Genomic DNA, 24883 nt, shown 5'->3' on the forward strand with positions numbered 1-24883 from the left:
ACTAAGACGGTTAACAAGGAAATAAAATATATTTTATGCCTGCTCAAAATCGAATGCTGTTTATATGCCCCTAGGAGAAATTTATTCCACCTTGTACAGCATGCAAATGCCTTACATAAATGGACATAGCAAAATGTTAGTTCAAAAATTACTTAATTATATGCTTAAATGATCACGTTAGCTTTGTCTTCACAAAATAGCTATCTCACCTACGTTACTTATAATAACAATAATTTAATTATGTTTTGTCTCAACGCTACAAATAGTACTAACCATGCTTTCAGAACTTGAACATGATTTACAAATCCCTTAATTGACGGATACCTCCAAAAATATTTCATCACGATCAGAAATATAATCTCCATTCTTTAGCTCGTCATGAGAAATGAGTTTTGGGTGGCCGTAAGCATCATTATCTTTACCATTTGAAGGTTTCTTGAAGGCTTTATGGTCAATACCCTCAAAAGAACGAATGACATCATTACTTCTGTCTTTTAAATTAATCAGTTTAAAAGTTACTTTCTTCTTGAAAGGCCATTCCAAAAGAGAATCATATTCTCCATAACATATTATGGGACAAACTGACATAACATAGAACGAAGAATTCTGGTCTTCAAAGGCATTGATGTATAACATTGCTTTTAACTTATACCCATACGGAGAGCTATAAAAGTTATCACTATAAATAGCTTCTTCAAATTCGTCTGATGTTAATTTCTTAGAGATATTTGAGATTTTCCACAAAAGTTTACCAGTCTTCGTGGTTCTTGCTTCATTTAGTTCCATTTCAATTTTATTAATCTTTTCTTCTAACTTTACGATTGCAGCATTCCTCGTGGTTCTTTCTTCGTTTAATTCTCTTTCCATTTTCTTAAGCTTTTCCTCTAACTTTACGACTTGAACCTCTTTTGAACGAAGTTGTTTTATAACACCTTTCAATAGTTCAGAATGATAAAGATTGAGTCTTTAATATGAATACGTAACGAGATAGGAGACCCTTTGCAACTGCAACTAACACTTTCAAAGCTACACTTACCATACACTTTCCTCTCTACAATATTCACAAATAATCATCCTTTTAGGTCTTGCTTCATATCCTTCTGCGTATTTCTTTTCCACACTTACTGTTACAATAAATAGGAATTAAATCACAAACATAAAACTGATCAGCCACTACTTCATACGCACAGTATTCACACTTCACAGTTCTCTCCTCATAAATGTTACTCAAGTGGTGACTTAAATAAAAATTGTGAGCCACTAAATTGCAGAGCTCACGAATATGTGTAGATTTGTGAGCTCGTGAAAGTTACTGCTTTATATTTTCTAAATTAAAAGTAATAATAACTAATTTATGTTGCTCAGGTTATTGGAACTGAATACAAGTGACATCACAACTTAGCAATAAGTCCCATTTACATGCTCTTGTTCACGCTATTCCTGAAGTTGTGCTGCAAAGACTGAACTCAACTCATTTACCTCTTGCTATAACAAGAGAGGGAGAGAAAAAATGTTGTTACGCGTCATAACACGACCGAAAGCAAGTATGATCAATATCAAATCTTGTGGCCAACACGAAAACAAATGTTTCAACCTTAATGTGTTTTGATCAATAAAGCCAGTGGCAGGTCTTTAGAAGAATCACATCGGTAAAAACTTTCCAAGCCTTTCTTATATATAGCCTTTCTTATATAATTTGTATGAATTATCCGGACAGCAGGTTTATGGAGGACAATATCATCTCTGTTAGTTTTCTCGGGATACTCTTACATTTTCATTCCACCAATTCTTTCATCATAACTCATTTGCCTTAATGATCCGTCTCCCTTTGCATAATAGTCTCCCTTTGCATAAAAAGGCATAATAGTGACCTGTTATACTGGAATTATTTTTCAATCTGTTTCAAGCTTTCCTTCCTTAGCATGTAGCGATAAAATGTAAATGTTTACCGATGTGGCTTCCCTCAAGATCTATCACTTAATAAAATATTATACGCTAATTGAAGACTGTAGTTTGGGTTTTCTCCGATCTGTAAACACGCGATTTCATGGTCTCCAGATAATGTTCTACTATCCACTCTTTTGGCCTAATTTCAAAACTATATCACTAAACTGACTATAGTTCTTTTTCTTATTTTTTAGGTAGAAGTAGGTCTAATATATTTTTATTTATCCATTTATTGAGCTGAGCGAAGCGAAGCTCTTATACTCGGGTTAGCCGTTTGGTTGTCCGCGAACTCCTCCTAGACCGTTTGGCCGATCTCAACCAAACTTAGCACGCTGATAGAGTATGTCGTGCTGAGTGACAACATAGGTCGAAATAAAAAATCCGATGTACCATCGAGGAATAATCACCGAAAACGCTTGCTCCTAGACCGTTTGGCCGATCTCAACCAAACTTAGCACGCTGATAGAGTATGTCGTCCTGAGTGAGAACATAGGTCGAAATCAAAAATCCGATGTACCATCGAGGAATAATCACCGAAAAACGCTTGATCCTAGAACGTTTGGCCGATCTCAAGCAAACTTAGCACGCTGATAGAGTATGTGTAGATGTTGAAAAAGTCAGAATAAACTGATTACGTAGTTTAAGCTCGCTCAGCTCATTTCATTGCAATCGGGTATATCCATTGCATTCCTAGTTATCATAGGCTATAGTTCAATATGTAACTGTGAAATAATTTTACATTGCAAATATTCACAAGTAAACATGTAACGGATATTTAAGTGGAAACATTATATAACACTATGTTTGTGTAAGATCTGAATATTCATCTGGTGTGGCAAATAGAAATCCTGATAAAACCTTAGTTTGAGTGATGGGTCAGCCTGAAAGATACGTGAAAGATTGAGTAGGTTGGAAAGAAAAATAAAATCATCTACTTCTTCTTCTTCTTTTTGGCGAGTTCGGTATCTTATTAATTAACTCTATGGCCTATGGAAGCAGGAGGTTCAATGCCGCGTTTACAAAAGCTCGCTATTCATTTCTGTCCTTAACCAACTGGATAAAGTTTCAACTTTGTATTCCTATTTCTGCGAGATCATCTTAACATTATCCTCCCATCTGCACCTAGCTCTTCCTAGTGGATGTTTTCCTATTGGATTTCCAGGCAAAACTTCGAAAGCGTTACTACTTTTTTTCCATTCTGGTTATATGACCTGCCTACCTGAACCACTTAGACTTGATGACTTTAACAGTGTTTGGTAAACGGTACAAATTGTGGAATTCCTTGTTAAGAAGTGTCTGCCATTCCCCATCCCCGTTTATCTTGGGTCCGAATATTCGTCTCAGAATTCTATTCTCAAATACTTTGAGTCCGCGTTGTTTCCTCAGAGTAAGCGACCATGTTTTGCAACCATACAGCACAATAGGCATGATTATCGTTTTTTTTTATATTTTAAACTTCAAATTCGTCCACAGAATGCGCTACAACAGAAGATTTTCAATTGTAAAATAACACGAATAACAAGAATTTCAGTCGACATTTAATTTCTTCTTGGATATGGTTTTGGTCTCATTACACAACAGTAAACTCAGTCAATCTCCAAATTATTTGACTTGCTCAGAACTTGATAATCTTCAACCCAGATTAAGAACTTGCATTCTAGTTAGTCCTATCTTGTTACTTCTAGAGAATCTGTTACGTATTACACGTCCCTGCATTATAGAAACTTTTCCGTCAAACTTTAGTCTCTTTCCAGATTTTAAACATTTTCCATCACAAAAACAAAATAGACTAACTTAACTTTGTGGAAATATTATAAAATGTATTTTGCCAAACAAGGATTAGATACAATAAAAGGATACAAATTTCATGTTTTTAAAAGTAAAATTGAAATTTTCTTCAAAAATAAGGCAAAATAAACATTGACAACTTTGTTATGTTAAACGAACAATTAACACTATGAGGTAAGTCTTTTAATCGTGTTTCTTTCTTTCTTTCTTTCTTTCTTTCTTTCTTTCTTTCTTTCTTTCTTTACCTTCTTGAAATGTGTAATTCACGAACACATGTACTGTACGTACTGTACGACATGCATTTTTGTAAGATACATTGTATAAATATTTTTTTTAAAGGAAAAAATAGAAAAGTGGAGAATGCAGTGCGGTGGGTCTCTGGTTCGATTCACTGCATGTGAGTTTATTGCAGACATGATGTTCGTTAGTTTTGGAAGGTTCTCTCGTTTCCCCCTACATAGTTATTCTACTAATTATATCATTTTTTTTTAAATTTATTGATTATATGTCTCCTTTAACCTAAAAGGCATAACCAATAACCATAGAACATTAAATTAAATTATTTATTTTTATTCTTGTTTTTTTGTTATTATTATTATTATTATTATTATTATTATTATTATTATTATTATTATTATTATTATTATTATTATTATTATTATTATTATTATTATTATTTATGTTTCTGAAAGCCATATGAAATTTGTCGGTTTATTTATTTATTTTTGAAGTAGCCAAGGTATCCTTACGAACACCATAGGACTGCAGGTAGAAATCTAAATGAAAGACAGGATTTAATAAAAGCTAATAATCTAATACCATCCGTGATACTTTATTACCTTTGCGGCCGCGATGGCTCAGTGCTAGAGCGTTCACTTCTAGTGCATCGGGTCCGTGGTTCGATCTCAGCTTGCGCCAAGTGAGCCTTGTGGTGGACAAACACCGTGTGCGTGGGTTTCCTCGGAGTTCACCCGTTTCCTCCTACTTCCTTCATTCCCCCATTTCATTCATTTCTCATCATCACTTTCTCCTTTACCCTAGTCGGTACAAAGAGGCCGCGGTGGCTCAGTGGTGGAGCGTTCACCTCTGGTGCTTGGGGTCCCGGGTTCGATCCCAGCCCTCGCCAAGTGAACTTTGTGGTGGACAAACATCGTGTGCGTGGGTTTTCTCGGGGTTCTCCCGTTTCCTCCCACTTTCTTCATTCCACCATTTTCATTCATTACTCATCATCACCGTCTCCTTTAGCCTAACCGGCATAACCGTGGGACGTAAAACTTAAAGATTTCATTTCATTTCCTAGCCGGTACAATCGAGGGACGTAAAACTTAAAGATTTAATTTGAAATTTTATTATTATTTTTAGGGGTCCCAAGATCAGCGGTAAGAGGATTATCTCTGAAGCGAAGATTTAGTGTTCGATCTCGACTATGTGATCTCGTGCAAAGAAAGACCGTATTCGTGGGTCTCTCCCTTTTCAATTTACTCTCTTAATTCTGTTGACAATAATTCTCTTGCGTTTCCCATCTGTACCCTTCAGAATATAAGAAATGTCTTTGGTACGTTAAGGTGGATGTAAAGTGGCATTTATTGACATATGTTATCACATGTGAGACACGGACACAGACAATAAGCAAGCATCACCTTTACTGACACGAGTTCTTGAAATTTCCATTCCGAAAGGACAGAGGAAGGAAGACAAAAACAATATGGCTGACGATAATGTTACCCAATGTTACCCACGAGACGTGAAACAGGACAATTCTCGTCTCGATTCCGGGACGACAATCGAGACGAAACAAGATATTTCGGCATAGAATTTCGCGAAGAATTTTAGCATAAATTTTGCACATAAATTTAAAAACGGAGCGATGAAACCTTATTTCTCGTCTCCTCTACTGGTCAGCTGAGACAGATCAAGATACAATAAATCTATCTGAGCTGTAGTGCAAGGTGTTGCGAGATTTGGTGGCACATTTTATTAGTTCAGCCTGTTTTAATTTGTATACCACGGAGATGCGATACTCCTGAAACTGCCCTTTTCTTGCAGCGAAATCACAATGCTTCCATGTAATTTTGATTCGTGTGAAAGTCAACGGAGTGTCTTCTTTCAAGACGCCAGTAGTCAGTTCTTTTTATTGTAAATCGTTTCCTTGATATTTTTAAACGATTTTGTTCATTGTTGCCGAAAAAGTCCTTTAGTTTCGAATACCTTCAACAAAGCCTCCGCTGGACTTACTCCGCGCATATATATCTGCTTACCAATTTATCCATTAACCTCTTAACAAAAACGCTTCGGTCAGGTTGTGTTCGGATCAGCTGAGTTGGGCACACAGGAACGACACCGGCAGCGACCCACTAACGACAGACGGAATGACCGTTAGAACATTGGGTAGCAGACCGATTATCTCGGAAATTGTCTGAGAGGGACAATTAATGTGTCAATCGATTCAGTAGGGCTTAAGGATGGTTTTAAAGTTGATCTCATCACTTGCTGAAGTGTGGTTGCCGCGATATGTAAGATCAAAATATAAGAGGAGAATGCTATAGAAAAATTTTCTATCTGAACATATTTTACTGCACTTCTTTCTCTTGTTATAGAAAAAAACACTTCTGAGATCTTTTATCTTATCCATAAAGGCTAAATTGTTCTTTATCGATACTAATTTTTGAGCTTATACAGTAATATAGTATAACTGGCTAAAACACTATTGAAGATCACATTGAAAAATATAAATAGAAGGGATTTTAAATTCGAAACATAACTTCTAGCAAAAGGATTTATTCAACAATGAAAGTTAGGTTGGGGGAAGAAAAATTTTGCCTGCGCCGATTTTAAAAATTCCTTTACTAATCGATTTCTCTCGCCGAGTACTACAAGAATCGGTTAAAATCTCGCGGGCCCTTTTTTCTTCTCCATTTTGAACCGGTACATGAAAATGCGATTTTCTCCATGTTTTCCTGCACCGATTTTGAAAATTCTTTCACTAATCGATTTCTCTCGTCGAGTACTACAAGAATCAGTTAAATTCTCGCGAGCCCTTTTTTCTTCACCCAACCGAAAATTAAATAACGTCGAAAATTAGTATCAATAAAGAACAAGTTAGCCTTTATGGATAAAAGAAAATTTCTTAGTAATATTTTTTTTTTACAAAAAGGTGTGAAAGAATCACATTACCAAAAAAGAAATAGAAGCGGTTTCAAATTGAAAATAGCACCTCTACTGAAAGGAGTAGTTGCTAGCAAAAGAATTTTATTCAACAATGAAAACTGAATAAGGTCGAAAATTAGTATCAATAAAGAACAATGTAACCTTTATGGATAAGAGAAAAGATCTCAGAAGTATTTTTCTATAACAAGAGAAAAAAATACAGTAAAATACGTTCTGATAGATTTTTTTTCTGTGGCGCTATCCCCTTTACTTTAATCTTGAATATCTCGGCAACCACACATCAGCAAGTGACGAAACCAACTTTAAAACACTCCTTAGTGCGTTTGCACACGGCAACGATAATATCAATGGACGCACCGATAATGTCGGCGGTGAAATCGACTTCAATGTGTTCAAATCGTAGCTTGCACACGCCACCGATATTATCGGCCGATCCTCCGACACGCAGATGCTGTCGGCCAAGCCCCCGATACTGTCGGCGGTATCGCCGACACCGATTTTGTCGGGGGCAATGTTTTCTTATGATTGGATGCACACGCCACCGATAATGTCGGCCGGTCAGCGGGTTAGATGAAGAGAGTGAGTGACAAGGCGCTGTGTATTTTTGTTTCGCTTCTTGTCTTTGGAATTTTGTTGTTTCCATTTTTTCTATTACAATTGTATAATATTATTATTATTATCTTGTCCTATAAACAACTTCGGAACAGCTTATTATTTTTTTACAGCCTCTGTTTTAGAGTGGCTAATTCCCTTTATTCAATAAATATAAAATGTGGGAAGTCTGAAGAGTACTGGTTTCCGTCTAAATAGCTATTACCAAATAGAATATAGGAAATTTAGATAACCAATTTCTTGATTATTTTCCACTCTTTTTTTATTTTTGTTCTTTCTCTCTCACACACACACACACTTTGATGGTATATTTTTTAATATATTAATGCTTTTAAATTTCAATACATTCTGGAAATTAATTTAAACGTAATTTTCAAAGTTTGATACACTGTGAACATAAGCATATTGAAAAAATCCTGATTATTATTACTTTCTTTTATTTTCATCACAATTGTGTGCAGATCAGTTTTCCTGGTTCCACTCAATAAGCAATGATTGAATAGAATATTTGTTGACAAGTCAAAGTAGAATTATTATTATTATTTTGAAACGAAACCAAACCAATCAAAAACTCTTTCCAAAGCTCCAAGGACAAGTTACTCATTTGGCATTTTCTTGATTGTGATCTCAACAATAGGGATGTGACTTCATGCTTCACTTGTCGCAGATTTTTTCTCTCATTTCCAAAACTATCCCAAATTCCCCCTTTTAAAAAATAATATGTGGAATGGCAATTGAAAACAAAGACCAAAGCTATGTATCCAAGTTTTCCCTCTCCCCTTTGTACCGGGATCGACCCCCTGATAGAGTTCTGCAGTTTAGCTACAGTGACTGAATGAAAAGGTTGTGTATTATTGCATTCGTATCTTTCTAGTTTTGCTTAGATTTTTAGAGATGGCAGGAATTTTTCCATTCAATATTTTAACCCTTATTGAAATTGTGGAATGTAGACCTTGCACATGGGATAAGATAACAGACTCTTTCAAGGACAGAATTGAAAAGCAAAAAGCATGGCGAAAAGTTTATGCAAGAGTTGCCCAGAATTTTGAGTTCATGGACAAAAAGAAACGAGAAACGACAGGTATGTATGCCCCAGTGCAAATCTGTCTTCAACATTGGGGGGATGGGTAAGATATATATATATCGACGTTCAAAATATTTCTGTAGTCGAGAAATAATGCTGTGGAGGATCAGGGGAGCAGAGTTGTCTTCAACATTGGGAGGCGGGCAGATTTGAGGCTTATTCTGAATGGACATTAATTTCATCTCACTTTCCTTTCTGGCGACCGGACACAAATAATCAAATTTCTCTCCCAAAAAACACATTTCAAATCGGATTATTTGGGGGACAGTCTCCCCAGTTCCAAGATTGGAGGGGACATGTCCCCTTCATCCCTCCGGGATTTGCGCCAGTGTATGTATGGAGCAATGTAAAACAGAATTACTAATTCGAATCTTATCATTTAATCAACTTTGACATTAATGTTATACATACAATATGTAACAGTGTTCCAAGAAAAATTAAAACTAATATAGTTTGCAATGTACAGCAGCATCAATTCTCATCGAAACGAAAATAATATGTTTACAGCATCTATTTAAAACGGCACTGTTAAATCTAAACATGTTTAGGCATAGGACTATTTTTTCTAAGTTTTGTACCGTCCTCCCCACCTCTTCAGAACAGTTTTTGTAGTCCTTGTTTTAAAAAATAATTTCCCCAATTATTATTTTTTATTTGTTTTCATATATGGAGAAGATTTTTTTGTGTGTGTCGCTTACTTCGCTCATCACCGGCAACGATATTGTCGGGGCTTCCACCGATATTATCGGTGACGTGTGCAAAGTACGCCGACACCGACACCGATATTATCGGGGCTTCCACCGATATTATCGTTGCCATGTGCAAACGCACTTAAGCTCTACTGAATCGACTGAGACCTTAATTGTCCCTCTCAGACAATTTCTGACATAACCTGTCTGCTACCGTACATTGCATTCAATTGGAGAAACGCACACTACAGGACTGCGACAACGGCCAGAGAAATTTGCGCGGCGACAATCGGGGCACGGTCTCGCCGCGGCTATAAGAGTGCCAGACCAGACTGCTGAGCAACAAGTTGTAACATGTTTGCGAATGAGACAACGCACACTAACAACGTCAATACTCCAGAAACAGTCAGCTACACATAGGCTCGTATTTAGGTAAGTACTATTCTGTGCTCGAGCACAGGGCGGCAGAATTTAGGGGGCGGCAAAATTTTGGATTTTTTAAATGAAATCCTTGTTTTACGTCCCATGATTATGCCGGCGAGGCTAAAGGAGACGGTGATGATGAGGTTGAATGAAATGGTGAAATGAAGAAAGTAGGAGGAAACGGGAGAACACCGAGAAAACCCACATACACAGTGTTGTTCAAAGCAAAGTTTACTTGGAGCGAGCTGGGATCGAACGAAGGCCTCCACGCACCGGAGGTGAACGCTCTACCACTGAGCCACCGTGGCTCTCAGGATTTGTTTAAAGATTCACAATAAAGTAATATTTAAAACTAGCAACTCGCAGAGTCCCACACAAGCGCGAGAAAATATGTTCCTGTGTTTAATTCGCTCTGGTTAGTAATTAGCTAGTTTATCTAATTATTTTTTAAAAAAGTCATCCTCTCCAACCCTCACTCAAGGGTGAACTTGAACTTGAACATCATGAAAACTGATACCGTTGTGACAGTTGCCTCATGATCATTTTAATTTAATTTTAAATACATTCTTTTAATTCAATTATGCATAGCTCTATAATTAAAACAACGTTAGCGAATGTCATTTTAAATTTTTGTGTTAAAAAGCAAAGTTAACTCAAATAGCATTCTTTATTTGCTTTCCCTATTCTAGAGTAAAATGTTTTCTTTTTATTCTGTACACCTGCCGTTGCGGCGAGGAAATTTAAACGACCTTTCTTTTGTCTCTTAATACCCCCGCTGCCTAAGCCACACACAGCAGACCACACATACGGAAGACTCTTCGTGAGCCCATGCTAAGAAAACAGAAGAGCTTTTAGCATCTTTTTGTGAAATAGGAGAAAAATAGTAAAGTCTACACAAACTGAATAGAATCCAAATGGAAAATAATCTCTGTGAATTTGCCAAAATCACATCCTACTCAGAATGGCTCCACGTAGAACCTAGATAAAATTTTGCCACAGGTCTGTAATTTGGTTCAAAAGCACGCACGATACGAAAAGACTCCAAATGAACCCCTATAAAAATTTTCTGTATCACTTGTGAGATTTGAAGAAAGCACATCTTTTGGCAAAACGACGCTTAAACACCGTATATGGGCGAAGACCAATAGTATCAACTTCAGGACACCAAAATAATTTAACGAATGGGAGAACAGAGAGGAAATCGAAGACGCAGTTAGGGGCGTGTCTTAAAGCATCGGGAAGTTGAAAATTCAAAAACTGCAAATCAGTTGTAATCAAGTCCATCACCGGGAACCATTAAATCACAAAACACAAAAACACACTCTGAATTTACACACGCACCACGATAGTAATCACACGTTAATTAACCGAGAATATGTGCGGCTAAAATCACCGACGCCCAGTGTACGATATTGTAACTTTGCTAAGGCATAGGAATTACACATAGAGCTTCTTCAATTACGAAAACCTTTTAATACTTCGAAACATAGCAAAACGCTCACAGACATTTTTTTTGAGTGACAGATTTTCGCCCATAAAAACATATTTACGAGCAATAACAGACAACCAGCGATAACGGACTTAAAAGTGGCCTGCACACTCACCGAAAGCACTTAGACTAGCTTTAATAATACGTAATCAGTTTGAGATACTATAAATACTATTTAAAAACAATCAATACAATTAGTCCGTGTAACACTACACTTCTGACACAAAGAGTGATGTTGGTGCAGTGTGACATTTAAAAGTGCTATTGTGGTTAAAAGTGCATCATATCAGAAATGGACCGACAGAAGCCCCGCTTTGATGGCCAAGAGAGGCCCAAGAGCGACGCCCCTTGCAGTAAAGAGGAGGACGCAGAAGGAGTCTGAGGAAGGAACTCAGAACCCAGGACACTCCTCGCGGAAGAAGAAAGCCAGGAAACGCAGGAACCTCTGTGTGTGTGTGTGGTCAGCTCAGTGGCGACGACGAAAGTGGTGAGAGCAATGTAGACGGCAAAAGGTAGGACCCATCCAAATTATTTTTTTGTTGATGCTAAAAGGAAAATTTTCGGCCTTGAATAAAATGCAAGACGTTCGCAGTATAAAAGTTAAAGTTGGAACTATTTGAAACCCTTAAATGCATTTTCATCGCATGGAGAATAGATTTTCCAATTCGAACTATAGTTACTAAACATTAGAATTCTTTTTTTCTCTCTTTTCAGCTAAGCTTATTTAAATAGAGAGACACTTTGACAATGTTACTTATATATTCTGTGACATCAGTGACCATGTCGTTGTTTTTATTAAAGAGATAGTAGTTTATGTATTTTTTCTATTTGTCATTTAGGATTTATAAATTATCTATAAGAAAGTTAAATTAAATGTAGACCAAATAACATGTTGTAGATCTTTGACGACTCGAACTGTGAAATTTGTAATGAAAGAAGTATTTACCTTACCATATTGAAGTTTGTATGAAGCGAAAGTGCATCATCTGCGCTATGGACATGCAATATTCGAAATTTAAGATAATTTAGAACAAGGCGTCATATGCATTCCTAGAAATATATGCAGTGTATTGCTCCAATTGTCCAAAAATTATTGTGTTTGTAAAGTCATTTTGCATAGAAGTTAACGGATTAAATGAATCTATTTCGATCTATATGCTAGTGAAAGTCTAATAAATAATACCGTAACATCTCAACAAAAGTATGTTATGCAAGAGAGCTAAAAGATTAATTAGTGATTATAATGAATGCGACTAGTCTCACGATTAATCATTTTCTTGGTTAGAAATACGGAATCCGTAAATAAAACGGAACCGACATTATTTTCAGTCATGTAGAATACATATGGAAAAACACGAAGTAAGCTAAGTAAAGCCGCAATTATTATACCATTCTGATAATCTATACAATAGAGCGATCAGAAGTCTATGCGCATAGACTATGCAAATAAACGAAAGTATACGGCCATATACCGATCTTATTGAGGAAACAGAAAGAAAAGTCACGAAAACTCGATACATTTGTGTTAAAATCTCGACGGACGTCTTTGCATCTACTATTAATATTCAAATATCATTTGGTTTCTATGTATGTATGCATGTCTTCATTTATGATTTATATATATATATATATATATATATATATATATATATATATATATGTGTGTGTGTGTGTGTGTGTGTGTGTGTGTATTTGTGTCTGGTGATTTTCTATATGTGCCAATATGTGTATGTATATAGCTTTTATGCATAATCAAATAGTAATGCAACTCTCATTGATTTTATGTACATACTGGTGTATTCTTGTTAGTTATGTAAAGGTCAAATTGAATATCTGTACTTATACCCTATTCTCAGTCAATAATTAGAAATGATTAGCAGCCAGGCATAGGATTACTTAAGTCCTTTAGATCATTCTATGTTTCTTTCATACTTCTCACTAATCTCAAATCAAAGTCATGACTTGTTTTTCGATTTATTTCGATTTACTTCAACTTATTTCGACTTTCTTCGACTCGTTTCAACTTATTTTAAATTATCCCAATATTTAGTTTTCACCCAACTATGATGTAGGTAATTATATTCAAATTCCGTCAAGCAATATAATATCTTAAAATCGTAATTTTCGAAAGATCATAGTCAGAACATATCAGCTGATCCACGTAAACTATATGTTTAGCATACGATGTCAAATGAATAGGTATTTTCAAATGCAAGATTGTAATTTAACCAGTTTGGTATGATATATACAGGTATATATATATATATATATATATATATATATATATATATATATAATTATGAAAGCTCTATATGAAAGATAAACAATGCAAAATTGCATCTAGCACTGGTTATAAATATCAGTTCCATATTTTGTTTATGTGTGTCAGATTAATGATAACAATTCATTCACTACATAGGTCAAGAAAGAAAACCAAGATGTAATTTACTTGAATTGATTTATTTTTGTGTTAGAGGCCTTATGCCTTATTCTTAATATTTGTTGTCATAAAACTCCAAATTCAATGTTAATTTTAGGCCTACTTAACTTTTTTTTTTAAAGAAAGTCATTTCTTTTTGTTGTTCTCGTTCACTCATTAAAACTTTTATTACATTGTTAACCCCAAATTCGTAAGCTTTTTCTTTCATAAACAAGTTGTATCCCTAACCTTAAGCATAACATTAGTTTCCAAAGAATCTGTTAGGCTAATGGGGCAATATAAGCTATTTTTCGATTCTAGTGGGGATTAGACTGATTTTCAGGACTTTCAATTAAAATTTTTAAATTCTAGATATTCGTTTATTTTCTGGTACTATTATTGTCATTCAGTCCACATGGAAAGTGAAAGTCAGTCTATTCATCCACACAAACCAAAGATTAGAACAAAATTCTCTTTCAGCGTTGTAGCATGTGAATACAGGCTACGTATGCGAATAAAATCAATTTTCATTTGCTTACACGGTTTTAGAGATATCTTGTTTCCCTAAAGCCCTGGGACACCGCGGGGTGATAGGATTTCCAAACCGTGAAATCAGTCCTTATCGAGTCACAAACCATTTTAGTTCGTGGAACGGAGATTTTAACGGTGGTGCACAGGGGATAAATGGTGACAGATGGAAAGTGAACACGACACCCGCCATCTCAATATTTTTTTAACTCTTACAAAATTTGGCGCTACACATGATCACCACCAAAACATCTCTCTATTATTTTTAAGTTTTATTAACTTAGCGACCCAAACAGAAATTACTATTTTTCTATTCATTTCAAATTTTACAAATTTGGCTGCCCAAGAGGGATCTCTCTATTCATTTTCAAATTTTACACCGTTAAACGCAACGACCTCGACTATGAATTCAACACTAATATCTGTCGTTTTCGATTACTTTTAAAATCTCGCCCCCTCCCTGAGGAGTGGAGTATGACCTTGAAGTTGAATTAAATTAAAACCGTCACTGTTCAGCTGAGCGACCCCCAAAAAACTAGGAATTCAACTCTAATATTGGTCATTTTCAAGAGGTGGGGCGGCACATTTTGTGCGGGGGTGACAAATTATTTAGAGCACATGGGCGCACAATATAGGAATACGGGCCTGGCTGCACACAGTGCGCAGTGGAAGGTTTCGTCGTTGTCGCTCTCGGTGTCGTTCGTTCCCAGACACGAGAAAGACACATCTGTCAGTGTCGGTGTTGTTCCAGTGTGCCTTCGCCCTGATGCGTCTTAACTGCTTCGTGCCCCATTCTATCACTTAGTCAAAAGATGAGGACCGATTTCAGTCTCATTTCTTCTCGTTGTTACCTTTAGGTATCGAGAGTCTAGAAGTTTTGGGAATGAAATTTTCAGTTTCGTGTTCAAGGCTGTATACATGATATGCCCTGTAAACCAAAAGGGATGAATGATTTACGAAAGTGAATCATTATTTAATATATATATATATATATATATATATATATATATATATATATATATATATATATATATATATATATATTGGAATGAGAATGTAGGAGGAAACACAAAAAGTCCGAGAAAACTCATGGATCTGACTTTTTTCTATCAACTTCACATGGCCTGGGATTAAATGAGAAGCTCTTTACACCATGGATGAACGATCTACGACTGAAGCAACGTGTATCTGTGTTGAAAGGCCATGAACAATGCAGGATTGATAAGCATTCGAAAACATAGATGTATTATTAGAAATGTATTGTGTGCTCTGATCTCTTCTGTTAATAAAATTTAAAGTCTTTTAAATCTTTCATTGGTATCTCTATAAGCAACTACAGTATAAACTATACAGTTTTTGAGGCTGCAAAAAAAAAAAAAAAAAAAAAAAAAAAAAAAATCTATAGCCGGCTTGAAAGTCAACGTCTCAATGGTAATGCGTATTTCGTTCATCAGTCCTAATGTATTTATTTATCGATTTAAAGACTTCGTTTTACTCGAATTCCTCAGCTCAAATACCTGTCCAAGTATCTCACAATACTGATTATACTGAGCCTAAACTAGAAATCGTACCTAAACACATGTATACACTAGCTGTTTGGCTATAGGGAGTTTATTTTCAGTAGTTTTGAATGGTTTCGCGATACGAAGTCAATATCGAAAGTTCAATACCCACTCTGGAATCAAACCAAGGAATCAAACATTTCTATTGATTAGTTGTAGACCTACAGAAGCACATACAGCGTCATACATGATATTATTGTGTACATGCAACGAATTCTGCAGTAGTTTATTGATTGTGTTACTGTTTCTTGAAATGACCGTTATGCGTGTGAATGTACACTGTTGCTACTGTTGCTATGGTTATTAGATTGTAGTGTATCTGCCCTTGACCAAGAACAAAGACAAACTATTGATGTGCTTTAGAACTGCAGCAAAACTGAAGAACAAACATAGGTTAATAAAATCTATTAACAAATATGTGTCACAAATGAGGACTATTATGTTTAGGTGTCCCAGGTATTAATATTGGGACTACAGTATTTTCATTATGTATTAATAATAATCTTGCATACGATGTAGAGATGTATGATGCGGACGATGCTAATTTACTTGTCAGTGGCATAACAGTAGATTCTGTTTAGCGGTGACCTAAAGTCATCCATCAAACAACCACAACCGAAGGAAACTTCAAAACTGTAAGTTTGCATTGACCTTACCAACTGACATTACGCAGGTCTTTGTGCAATGACTATTCTTTAATTATAGATGGGTTTAAATGTAATAGACAAATTTCAGTTATCTTCAAAAGGAACAGATATACGTTTACTGTCCCTAGATCTCCTCCCCCCCCCAAAATAACCTTTTGCCATAGTGCTTTTTTAAAAAAATACAAAAATGTAATTTTTCTTTCAAATGTTTCCGAAAATATACCTTTCCCTTTGTCTTCGTAGTTTTCCAACCGCCATCACAGACGGAACTAAGATAAATTAAATTACGATTATATTTCACTTTTACGTTGCGGAGCTGATATTATATCGTCTACTTTCGGGTCGCTGGATCTGTCAAGAAATGCGAAAGTCTGAACCAGGCACAGGCATGCACCCAGGAATTTTTGTTAGGAGGGGTTCAAGGATTAGGGAATCCAATAATACGAGAAACTATGTTTATATATTATCGAATGGCTGTTATCCTACAGCTGAAAAAATAAAAAAAGATAAGTAATTTAAAAATTAGTTATTGAATTCTCTCTCTATGTGAGTATGTGTATGTGTGTGTGTGCAGGCTATAGGGGGTATAGCCCCCCTTGACGCTCAGTTATACACTGGATAAAATGGGCTTCAATCCTGCTTTACACTGGATAAAGCGGCAAACTATGGTTTAGCCCCTTCCTTCATCATATCCTGGATCCGCCACTGTGTGTGTGTCTATCTCTTATTTGCGAATTTTTCAATTTTGAGCTTTTCATTCGATAGAGCATCTAAAACTATCTGAAAGGAGTGTTGGAATTTTTTGCGTCACTTACCGTTCCCGAAATACTGGCCAAAAAAGTTCCGATTAATTCTCTTTTAAGTTCGTTCTGGTTAAATACTGACACTTATATTCTTAAGAAAAATGCTAAAATTAGATGGTTTTTATCAGAAAAGAAATAGAAGATGAGGAGTAAAATAAAATCTTTAGTCAATATTAACTGCTAAACAAATATAGTTTTATTAAGAAGGTATGCAAATGTATGCAGAGTTTGGGGGAGTTCAGACCCGGTGAACACCCCCTTCCAGGATGTGCCCTTGACCAAACCCAATAGTTCGGAGAAAAGTCGTGACCCAGGTTTCGTGACATTGCTGTTAGTATTGCTCCCGAGACTACATTCCAGTCTGTCTCGACTCGAAAAATATGTTTCTATTGTGAAAACTGTTTCATCTCTTGGGCAACACTAGCAAATGGTTGAACCGTTTAAAATTGTTTTTGGACACAGCGTTTCTGCTGACTTGTTTCTTTCTCGTCTTTTCCCCTTAATTATTACATTTTGATTGAAATGACTATCCTAAAGAGAAAGAGGATATGGATTCAAATTTTTGGCAAAGAATCAGGGATGCACTGTTTGAAATGAATTTTTGAACATAATTTTTTAATTCAGCTGGGTCTTCAACATTTCGTTTCGATTCAAATACGTTTCTTAAAGGGACGGGGAAGAATTCATCACCTTTCAAACATTTCGCATGAACCTATTCTTCCCCTGCAAAATTTAGGCATTTTAGCAAGTAAAAAATAGCAATCTACATTCTCACTATAAGCAAACTTTTTCATATATTGTGCTGATTAGCATTTCCAGGTTATACTATGAATATTTCTTTTAGAGTAGGTGAGGTTATTCAGAGTGTTTTCTTTTATTCATCATCCTTTGATTGTTAGTGCAACTATGATTCAAAAGTTTTTTTAATAGACATTGCAAGCGACAGACTTGCATGGGGGACTCTTTTTAAGAAGACATTTACAGTATTACATGCAGGGGCGTCATTTCAGACTTCGCTTGGGGGGGGGGGCAAAAGCACCACTGATATAAGACTTTCACGTTTTTCACTACTATATTAGTAGACAATCGATTAAGTTTATGTATTCCTCAAACTCTTGGGGGGGGGGGCAATTGCCCCATTCTGCCCTACCTAAATGACGCCCCTGATTACATGAAGGACATATTAGAGGGTATGGCGACAGGAGAAGAGGAAGAGGGAAAAGGTAAATGTAGTTGATAGACGATATCAATACAGAAAAATCTGTGAAGACAAAAAAGAAGAAGAAGAAGAAGCCGGAAACAGTGGCGCATGGAAGCTTCTGGGTTGCGGCAATTGAGCTGACAATAATGGGAATATTGATGATGATGATACTGATATATCTTTTATACTGACCACTTAGATTGAAATGGTGGCTGGAATAAAGGCACGAAGGCATAGACTTTCTCCTCGTTGAGACCCTTGCAGATAATAACATGAATCATCATCGTGCCACCCAGAAGCGTCATTTCAGATTTGGCTTCGGGGGGGCAAGACCCCTTGGTATAAGTAAAATTTCGCGTTTTTCACTTACTACTATTCTATTGATAAAATCTATATAAATCTCAAACTCAGGGGGTGCAAATGCCCCTTCCTGCCCCCTTAAATGGCGCCCCTGGTGCCACCCCCTATATCACAATTTGAGAAGATTCCACTCCTCAGCTAACATTTTCCTTTCGACACAGAAGTTACCAACTTTAACACCATTCATCAATTATATGTTGTTTTCTCTCCTTCTTAGTTTTTCTTCGACCATACTCTTTCATCACATTCAATAGAATATAATTTCTTCTGAAATAATGTTTTAACGAATTTATTTTGCTCTTTTAATTGCATTCAATATTGCTCAGTTATTTCAAAAATTCATAACACTACTTCATTGATTTCAATTCAAAACCGCTAATTTGCTCCGTTCTTCTCCATACTCACATCTCGAAAATATCTTAGTATATATTTTTTTTTATTCACGTTCGTGCTTGGCATAGTACGATATCTGCACGAAATATTAGACGGGTCTTTTTAAAAACATCTTATTCAAAGACCAACAAAATAGGTTTTTATCTTCGTAAGAGCTTCTTTAGAAATTCCTATCCGTGTTTACATTTTCTAGTCGTACCTCATGCCAAAAATTGGTCACCCACTCTACTTTTTACTCTTCAGCTTGTACAGTTGTCACAATTAATTTTACTTTACCTTTCGTCTTTGTAGGTATTTATAGCATTTATCACCCCATGCTCTTGACAGTTCACTCTTAAATTTTCTAATGGTTAATTTTTGATTAAGGTTATGAAATAAGAGGCATAGCAACTAGAACGAGAATACTCAAAACGTTTCTACCTCCTACTGAAATGTCATCCTTTCGAAGAATCCCACTTCATTATATATACATATATCTATCTATCTATCTATCTATATCTATATATCTATATCTATCTATCTATCTATCTCTCTCTCTCTCTCTCTCTCTATATATATAGTGGTCGAAGTGAGACGGTATGCGGTGGTATGCCATACTGCTTCTGGTTTTTCAGTGATGAAGGCATACCATCTCTGGTTTTTCAATTATTAAAACATACCGTCACTGGAAAGTAAATGCTAAATCCTTTATAAATCTATTTTTGTGCACAGTAATTGACGAATAGCATTGCATGTAAAAGGTTTTATTTCTTACGTAGAAATAATTTCTAAGTTGACAACACCGACTCATCTTTTTTCTCATCTTTTTCCTATCTGTTGTTTTTAAAATGAGGTGTCTTCAAAGAAGTTCACCTAGTTTATATTTTGATGTGACATATTGAATTGTTTCTTTGCTGTGTATGTGTGTGTGTCTTCTTGCCTTCATGGAAATAAATGGCGTGTTTTGAGCATGGGCGGAATTAGAGGTTGTCTGCTGTAGGAGCGGATCCTCTCGGTGTTTGGAATACCCCACAGTCGAGTGGGGGACCGGGAGTTTTCCCGCAGGAAATTGTTAATATCCTCATTCGGTTCTTGAGCATTTTCGAGTATAATTCTCTACAACACAACATAAGGGATATTTTTTTATTATTTTCAGAAAGAGTTGTTGGGGGGAATCAGAGTCTCTCCACATCCTCCCCCTCCCCCGCGTTATTACAGAGAAGCTCTTCAATAGTTTTCCGTCATTATGATGTAAATATAAATGCAATCTTTTAGGCAACATACCATCATTGTATTTCAACGTTTAGATAACCGGCATGTCCAGTCAAAGTCGTACCAAAACATACCGCCTCTACTTTTTTTCTACTTCGAACACTATATATATATATATATATATATATATATATATATATATATATATATATATATATATAACAAAACGCCTGTCAAACTTCACTTCCAATTTCTATTTTTACTTTGTAATGTACCATTACAATCTGTGTAATGAAATTTTTGTTGGGAGGGGTCCACTATTTTTTGCACGTACTGTACCATGCTTTTTTCCCAAATATATTTTCGGTTTATATAATATATTCACTCGATTATTATTCAACTCAAAATTAATGTGGAAGCTTGGAATAATTTAGTAGAGATTATATTTTTGGGGAATAATATGTTTATTTGTACATTATTACATGACAACATCTTGTATATGGGTATTTCAAATGGATAAATATTGAAACCATCATCTTAATGCTATACAAAAACATAGGCCCACAATCGGACAGAAATTCTTAAAATTAACCACCAATCTGATTTTTGGCAAAATAATTTAGACCCCCTTCGTCTCTCTGAGATACCCATATCCTCCCAAGATCCGGTTTTATCCAGTTTTTACCATTTTCTATTCGTTTTATAATTTTCCACCGCCAAAACTCTTTGTTCTGATTGAACTATTTTCTGACGCTATGGTATCAAGGCGCGAGAATGATCATTTTAGAACTTACGACTATCTGAGCTACAACTACGTCTGTTTGTTGAGGATATTTTGGTGATTTTATAGCAAAAACAGGCAGTTAATTCAGGTGAAATTAGTTCTATTTAAGAAATTAAATGGTTGGAAGCAGACAGAGAGCCTGAGATAGCAAAAAACTCAATAGTAATTTCATAAAAACAGTGAAATATAGAAGTCAACTTGACAGACGCCATGATGTCATATACAGATAGCAATGGACAGGATTCGTAAAAGTGTGCGTTTTCAAGTGTAGATTTTGTGATTATTGATTCTTAAAATCTCCTTTCTTACCCTTCCAAAATTCAGTTTAGAGTTGCAGCGACCTGTCCATATATAGTTTCAGTTTGGTATGTAGTAAGTGCATTTTTTAAAAATAATTAGTAACATGGCGGTATCTTTAGGTTTTCTTGCAACTAAGGTAATTTTCATCATGGTAGTGTAAACTAAGAAAGGGTCTCTCATTCACTCTTAAGTTGAGCAGGCTTCCAACGGAAATGGGTTAAACAAATTTTTTTAGGGTCCTTCAGGAAAGGTCAGTCGCAATTAGCAGATTCGATATATCCTTGCAATAGCTTTAACACAGAAATTGGAGAACATGATTAAGTTTACAGAAGAACTATTTGGCTCTGATCATTTCTTTTCCCTTCTCTGCAGTTTATAAAGCCGATTAGGGAATTCAAATAATATTATTTGGTTCATATATATATATATATATATATATATATATATATATATATATATATATATATATATATATATATTTGAGTGATCTGATAATTTACGTATTAGCATGTATAGTTATATGTATCAGTATTTACTTTCTTAGTTTACGTGGAATGTAGCATGTATGTGTGTGTAATGTAGTATCTTGACAGTAGTAGTGAGTGAGTGAAAAGTATGATATATTTAAGTATGGACAGTATATATATATATATATTTATATATATATATATATATATATATATATATATATATATATATATATATAATTCTTCATCTCTGGTCCGTCTTAAGAAATATTTTGATTCATAATGAAAATTCGCAGTTATTGGGTATCGTGATGTGCATTGTACAACTAAATTGACTATTAATAAAAATAAACTTTGCGTTCATTATTAAGTAGAAGTTAGAATATATAATGCTATTTCTCCGTTCCCGGATTACGATGCTAATTTCTTTCCTATTCGTACTGTAGAATAAACCTTATTGTTGTCATCAGAATATAAACGTGTTTAATTAATGTTATCGTTGATAATATTGCTTTTCTTTGACAATATATGCAATTCTTATAGCTTTTGGAGTAAGAAGGTCTGGGTTCGTGTGATGTCTCGTGTATTGGTCAGTGCGCGATTAATTTCTGGAGTGGCGTATAAGTTGTGATTATATGATTGAACAGTCTTTGATATACTTAAAGTATAGGGTGTCCGCTAGTGAATCTACATTATAGAGTGTTATAAAGATAAATTATATATATATATATATATATATATATATATATATATATATATATATATATATATATATATATATATATATATTAAAATGAATGTGAATAAATAATATGACATCCCTGGATGTATGTGCGTAATGTATTTATTGCCACAAGTTAAAGTATTGAGTGCTTATGTATAATAATGAATATTTCGAGTATTGATCCCTACACTAGAATTTCGCACGAGGATGTATGTGTTGTGTAGTTAACGGACTATATTAGCACTTCATAGTTTGGCGTTTAATAATAATAGTACCTACTCATTGAGGATCTAGTCTGACAGGATGGATAGCATCATATAGCAAACAATTCGATATATTTTTCCAATCGATCACGGAACATAATAGCCGTTTGAAGAATTGGTGCCGTCGAAATACATGCGTTTGGTTTGCATTAATGACAATATCCGACAACTTTAATTTTTTTTCCCATGTCATCGATTCTGGCTAACTTACCATTGTTCGTAGAAGTGACAGAGTAGATAGGATCAAGTAATCTAGTAAATCAATTACAGTAAACTCTAGTCATACCGTGCCAGGGCGTCAGAAAATCTCCAATGTCTATAAATTTGTATTTTCTTCTACTTCTAGTAGACTTAGTGTTTGAAATTAGTTGACGGCTCAAGCTTCGCACCCTTGCGTACTTGTAGCGACTGGTGATGTTTTGGCTCTATTAACGCACCAGTACAAAATTAAATTTATTTATTTTTATTTTGGCAAATCCCCAATTAGGATTTCTTCTTTTTCGTTGACTTTAGTCTAGTTTTCCATACACTCCTCGAAGTTCTCAGTTTCTGAGGGGTCGGATATATTTCATTATTATTTAGAAATCCTAACTCTGTAGAATAAATAACATTATTTATACTACACTAACCGCATGTAACATGGATTTAAGGCAGGTCATCGTAACCCTAATTTATTAATAAATCTATCCTCAGACCAGTGAATTGAAATCCTACTGTATAAATTACATTTGATTCCATCCCTCCTGTACAAATCCTAAAACTCAACCAGTGCTTTCACATTTAAAATCGTGCTCTCATCGACGAAGATCTTTCTGGACTTGAATAATTCTCGTTTACTAGTTTTCTTTTTCCTCGAGTTGTGTGAATTTAATAATAAGTGTGCTTAGTTCATGATATAAGGCGATAATGGTTCAAACCTTGTCAAGAAACTAGTACCTCAAGTGAAATTACCAAAGAAGGAAAATAGTCGCCATAAGAATAAAGACAAATTTCTTTTTCCTTGTAATCCAAAAGGAAGAAAAATATAAATATATTAATAAGTATATCTAGAAATAGACTATGTGTCGGTTACGATCAGTAACCTAATGTCATGTGTGCATATGAAAAAATGAGTAAAGTAAAATGTTTTGGACACCACCAAAGGGTGCATTGATATTTAGTGAGATATTAACGCTCGTCATTAACTACGAGACAGGACTCGTATATTCACTCGAAAATTTACTTAAAATTTTCATATATGAGAAAGGACTCATTTGAAAAAATGAAATGAAATGAAATTTTTGAGTTTTACGTCCCACGGTTATGCCGGTTAGGCTAAAGGAGACGGTGATTATGAGAGATGAATGAAATGGTGGAATGATGAAAGTGGGAGGAAACGGGAGAACCCCGAGAAAACCCACGCACACGGTGTTTGTCCACCACAAAGTTCACTTGGCGGGAGCAGGGTTTGCCCCCAGGACCCCAAGCACCAGAGGTGAGCGCTCTACCACTGAGCCACCGCGGCCCCCAGGACTCATTTGAATCCTCATATAAAAGTTATGTCATTATTTAATTTCATATGTAGATTGATACATTCGTGTATATGTTGATTGCATGTTCATATTAACTTATGTCTTACTCTAGAATAGATGTAATAAATGTTTATAAAATTGTAATTAGAGGGTTTCTATTACATTATCTTTATCCAAGTCGATACGCTGTCTCGTATGTATGTGTGTGTGCTTGAATGAATAATAAACTTAGTTTTTAAGTGGTAATATTAATATTGATTTACGATGACAGTGTCTGTAATATATATGTAATAATATACTAATGAATGACGGAGGTCATGAAGGACTAGCTAATTCCAAGGTACAAAAAATTGGCTCTATAAGAAAAGCCAAAGCAAAAGGATGAGCCAGAATAACGACAGTCTTTCCAGAGATCATACAACTTCTATTTGTGGAAGATATATACATTACTTCGAATTTTTTTCCTAGCCGATTCAAATGTGTGATGGATCTTCAATATAGGAATTCAGATACTAAGTAAAGGTTATATA

The 24883-nt window shown here is 35.2% G+C and overlaps 1 protein-coding gene across 1 annotated transcript in view; it reads right to left on the reverse strand.

Annotated features, from left to right (window-relative positions):
• Positions 1-309: 309 nt before the first annotated feature.
• LOC145685039 (TNF receptor-associated factor 4-like) overlaps positions 310-24883 on the reverse strand; it is a 34210-nt gene continuing 9636 nt past the window's right edge. The window contains exon 2 of the mRNA XM_081757382.1: positions 310-932. Within this exon, the coding sequence (XP_081613508.1) occupies positions 310-932 (623 nt within the window). The remainder of the gene's footprint in view (positions 933-24883) is intronic.

The sequence above is a fragment of the Thermobia domestica genome, chromosome 5 (genome assembly GCF_964235325.1).
Source record: "Thermobia domestica chromosome 5, izTheDome1.hap1.1, whole genome shotgun sequence".
Lineage (NCBI taxonomy): Eukaryota > Metazoa > Arthropoda > Insecta > Zygentoma > Lepismatidae > Thermobia > Thermobia domestica.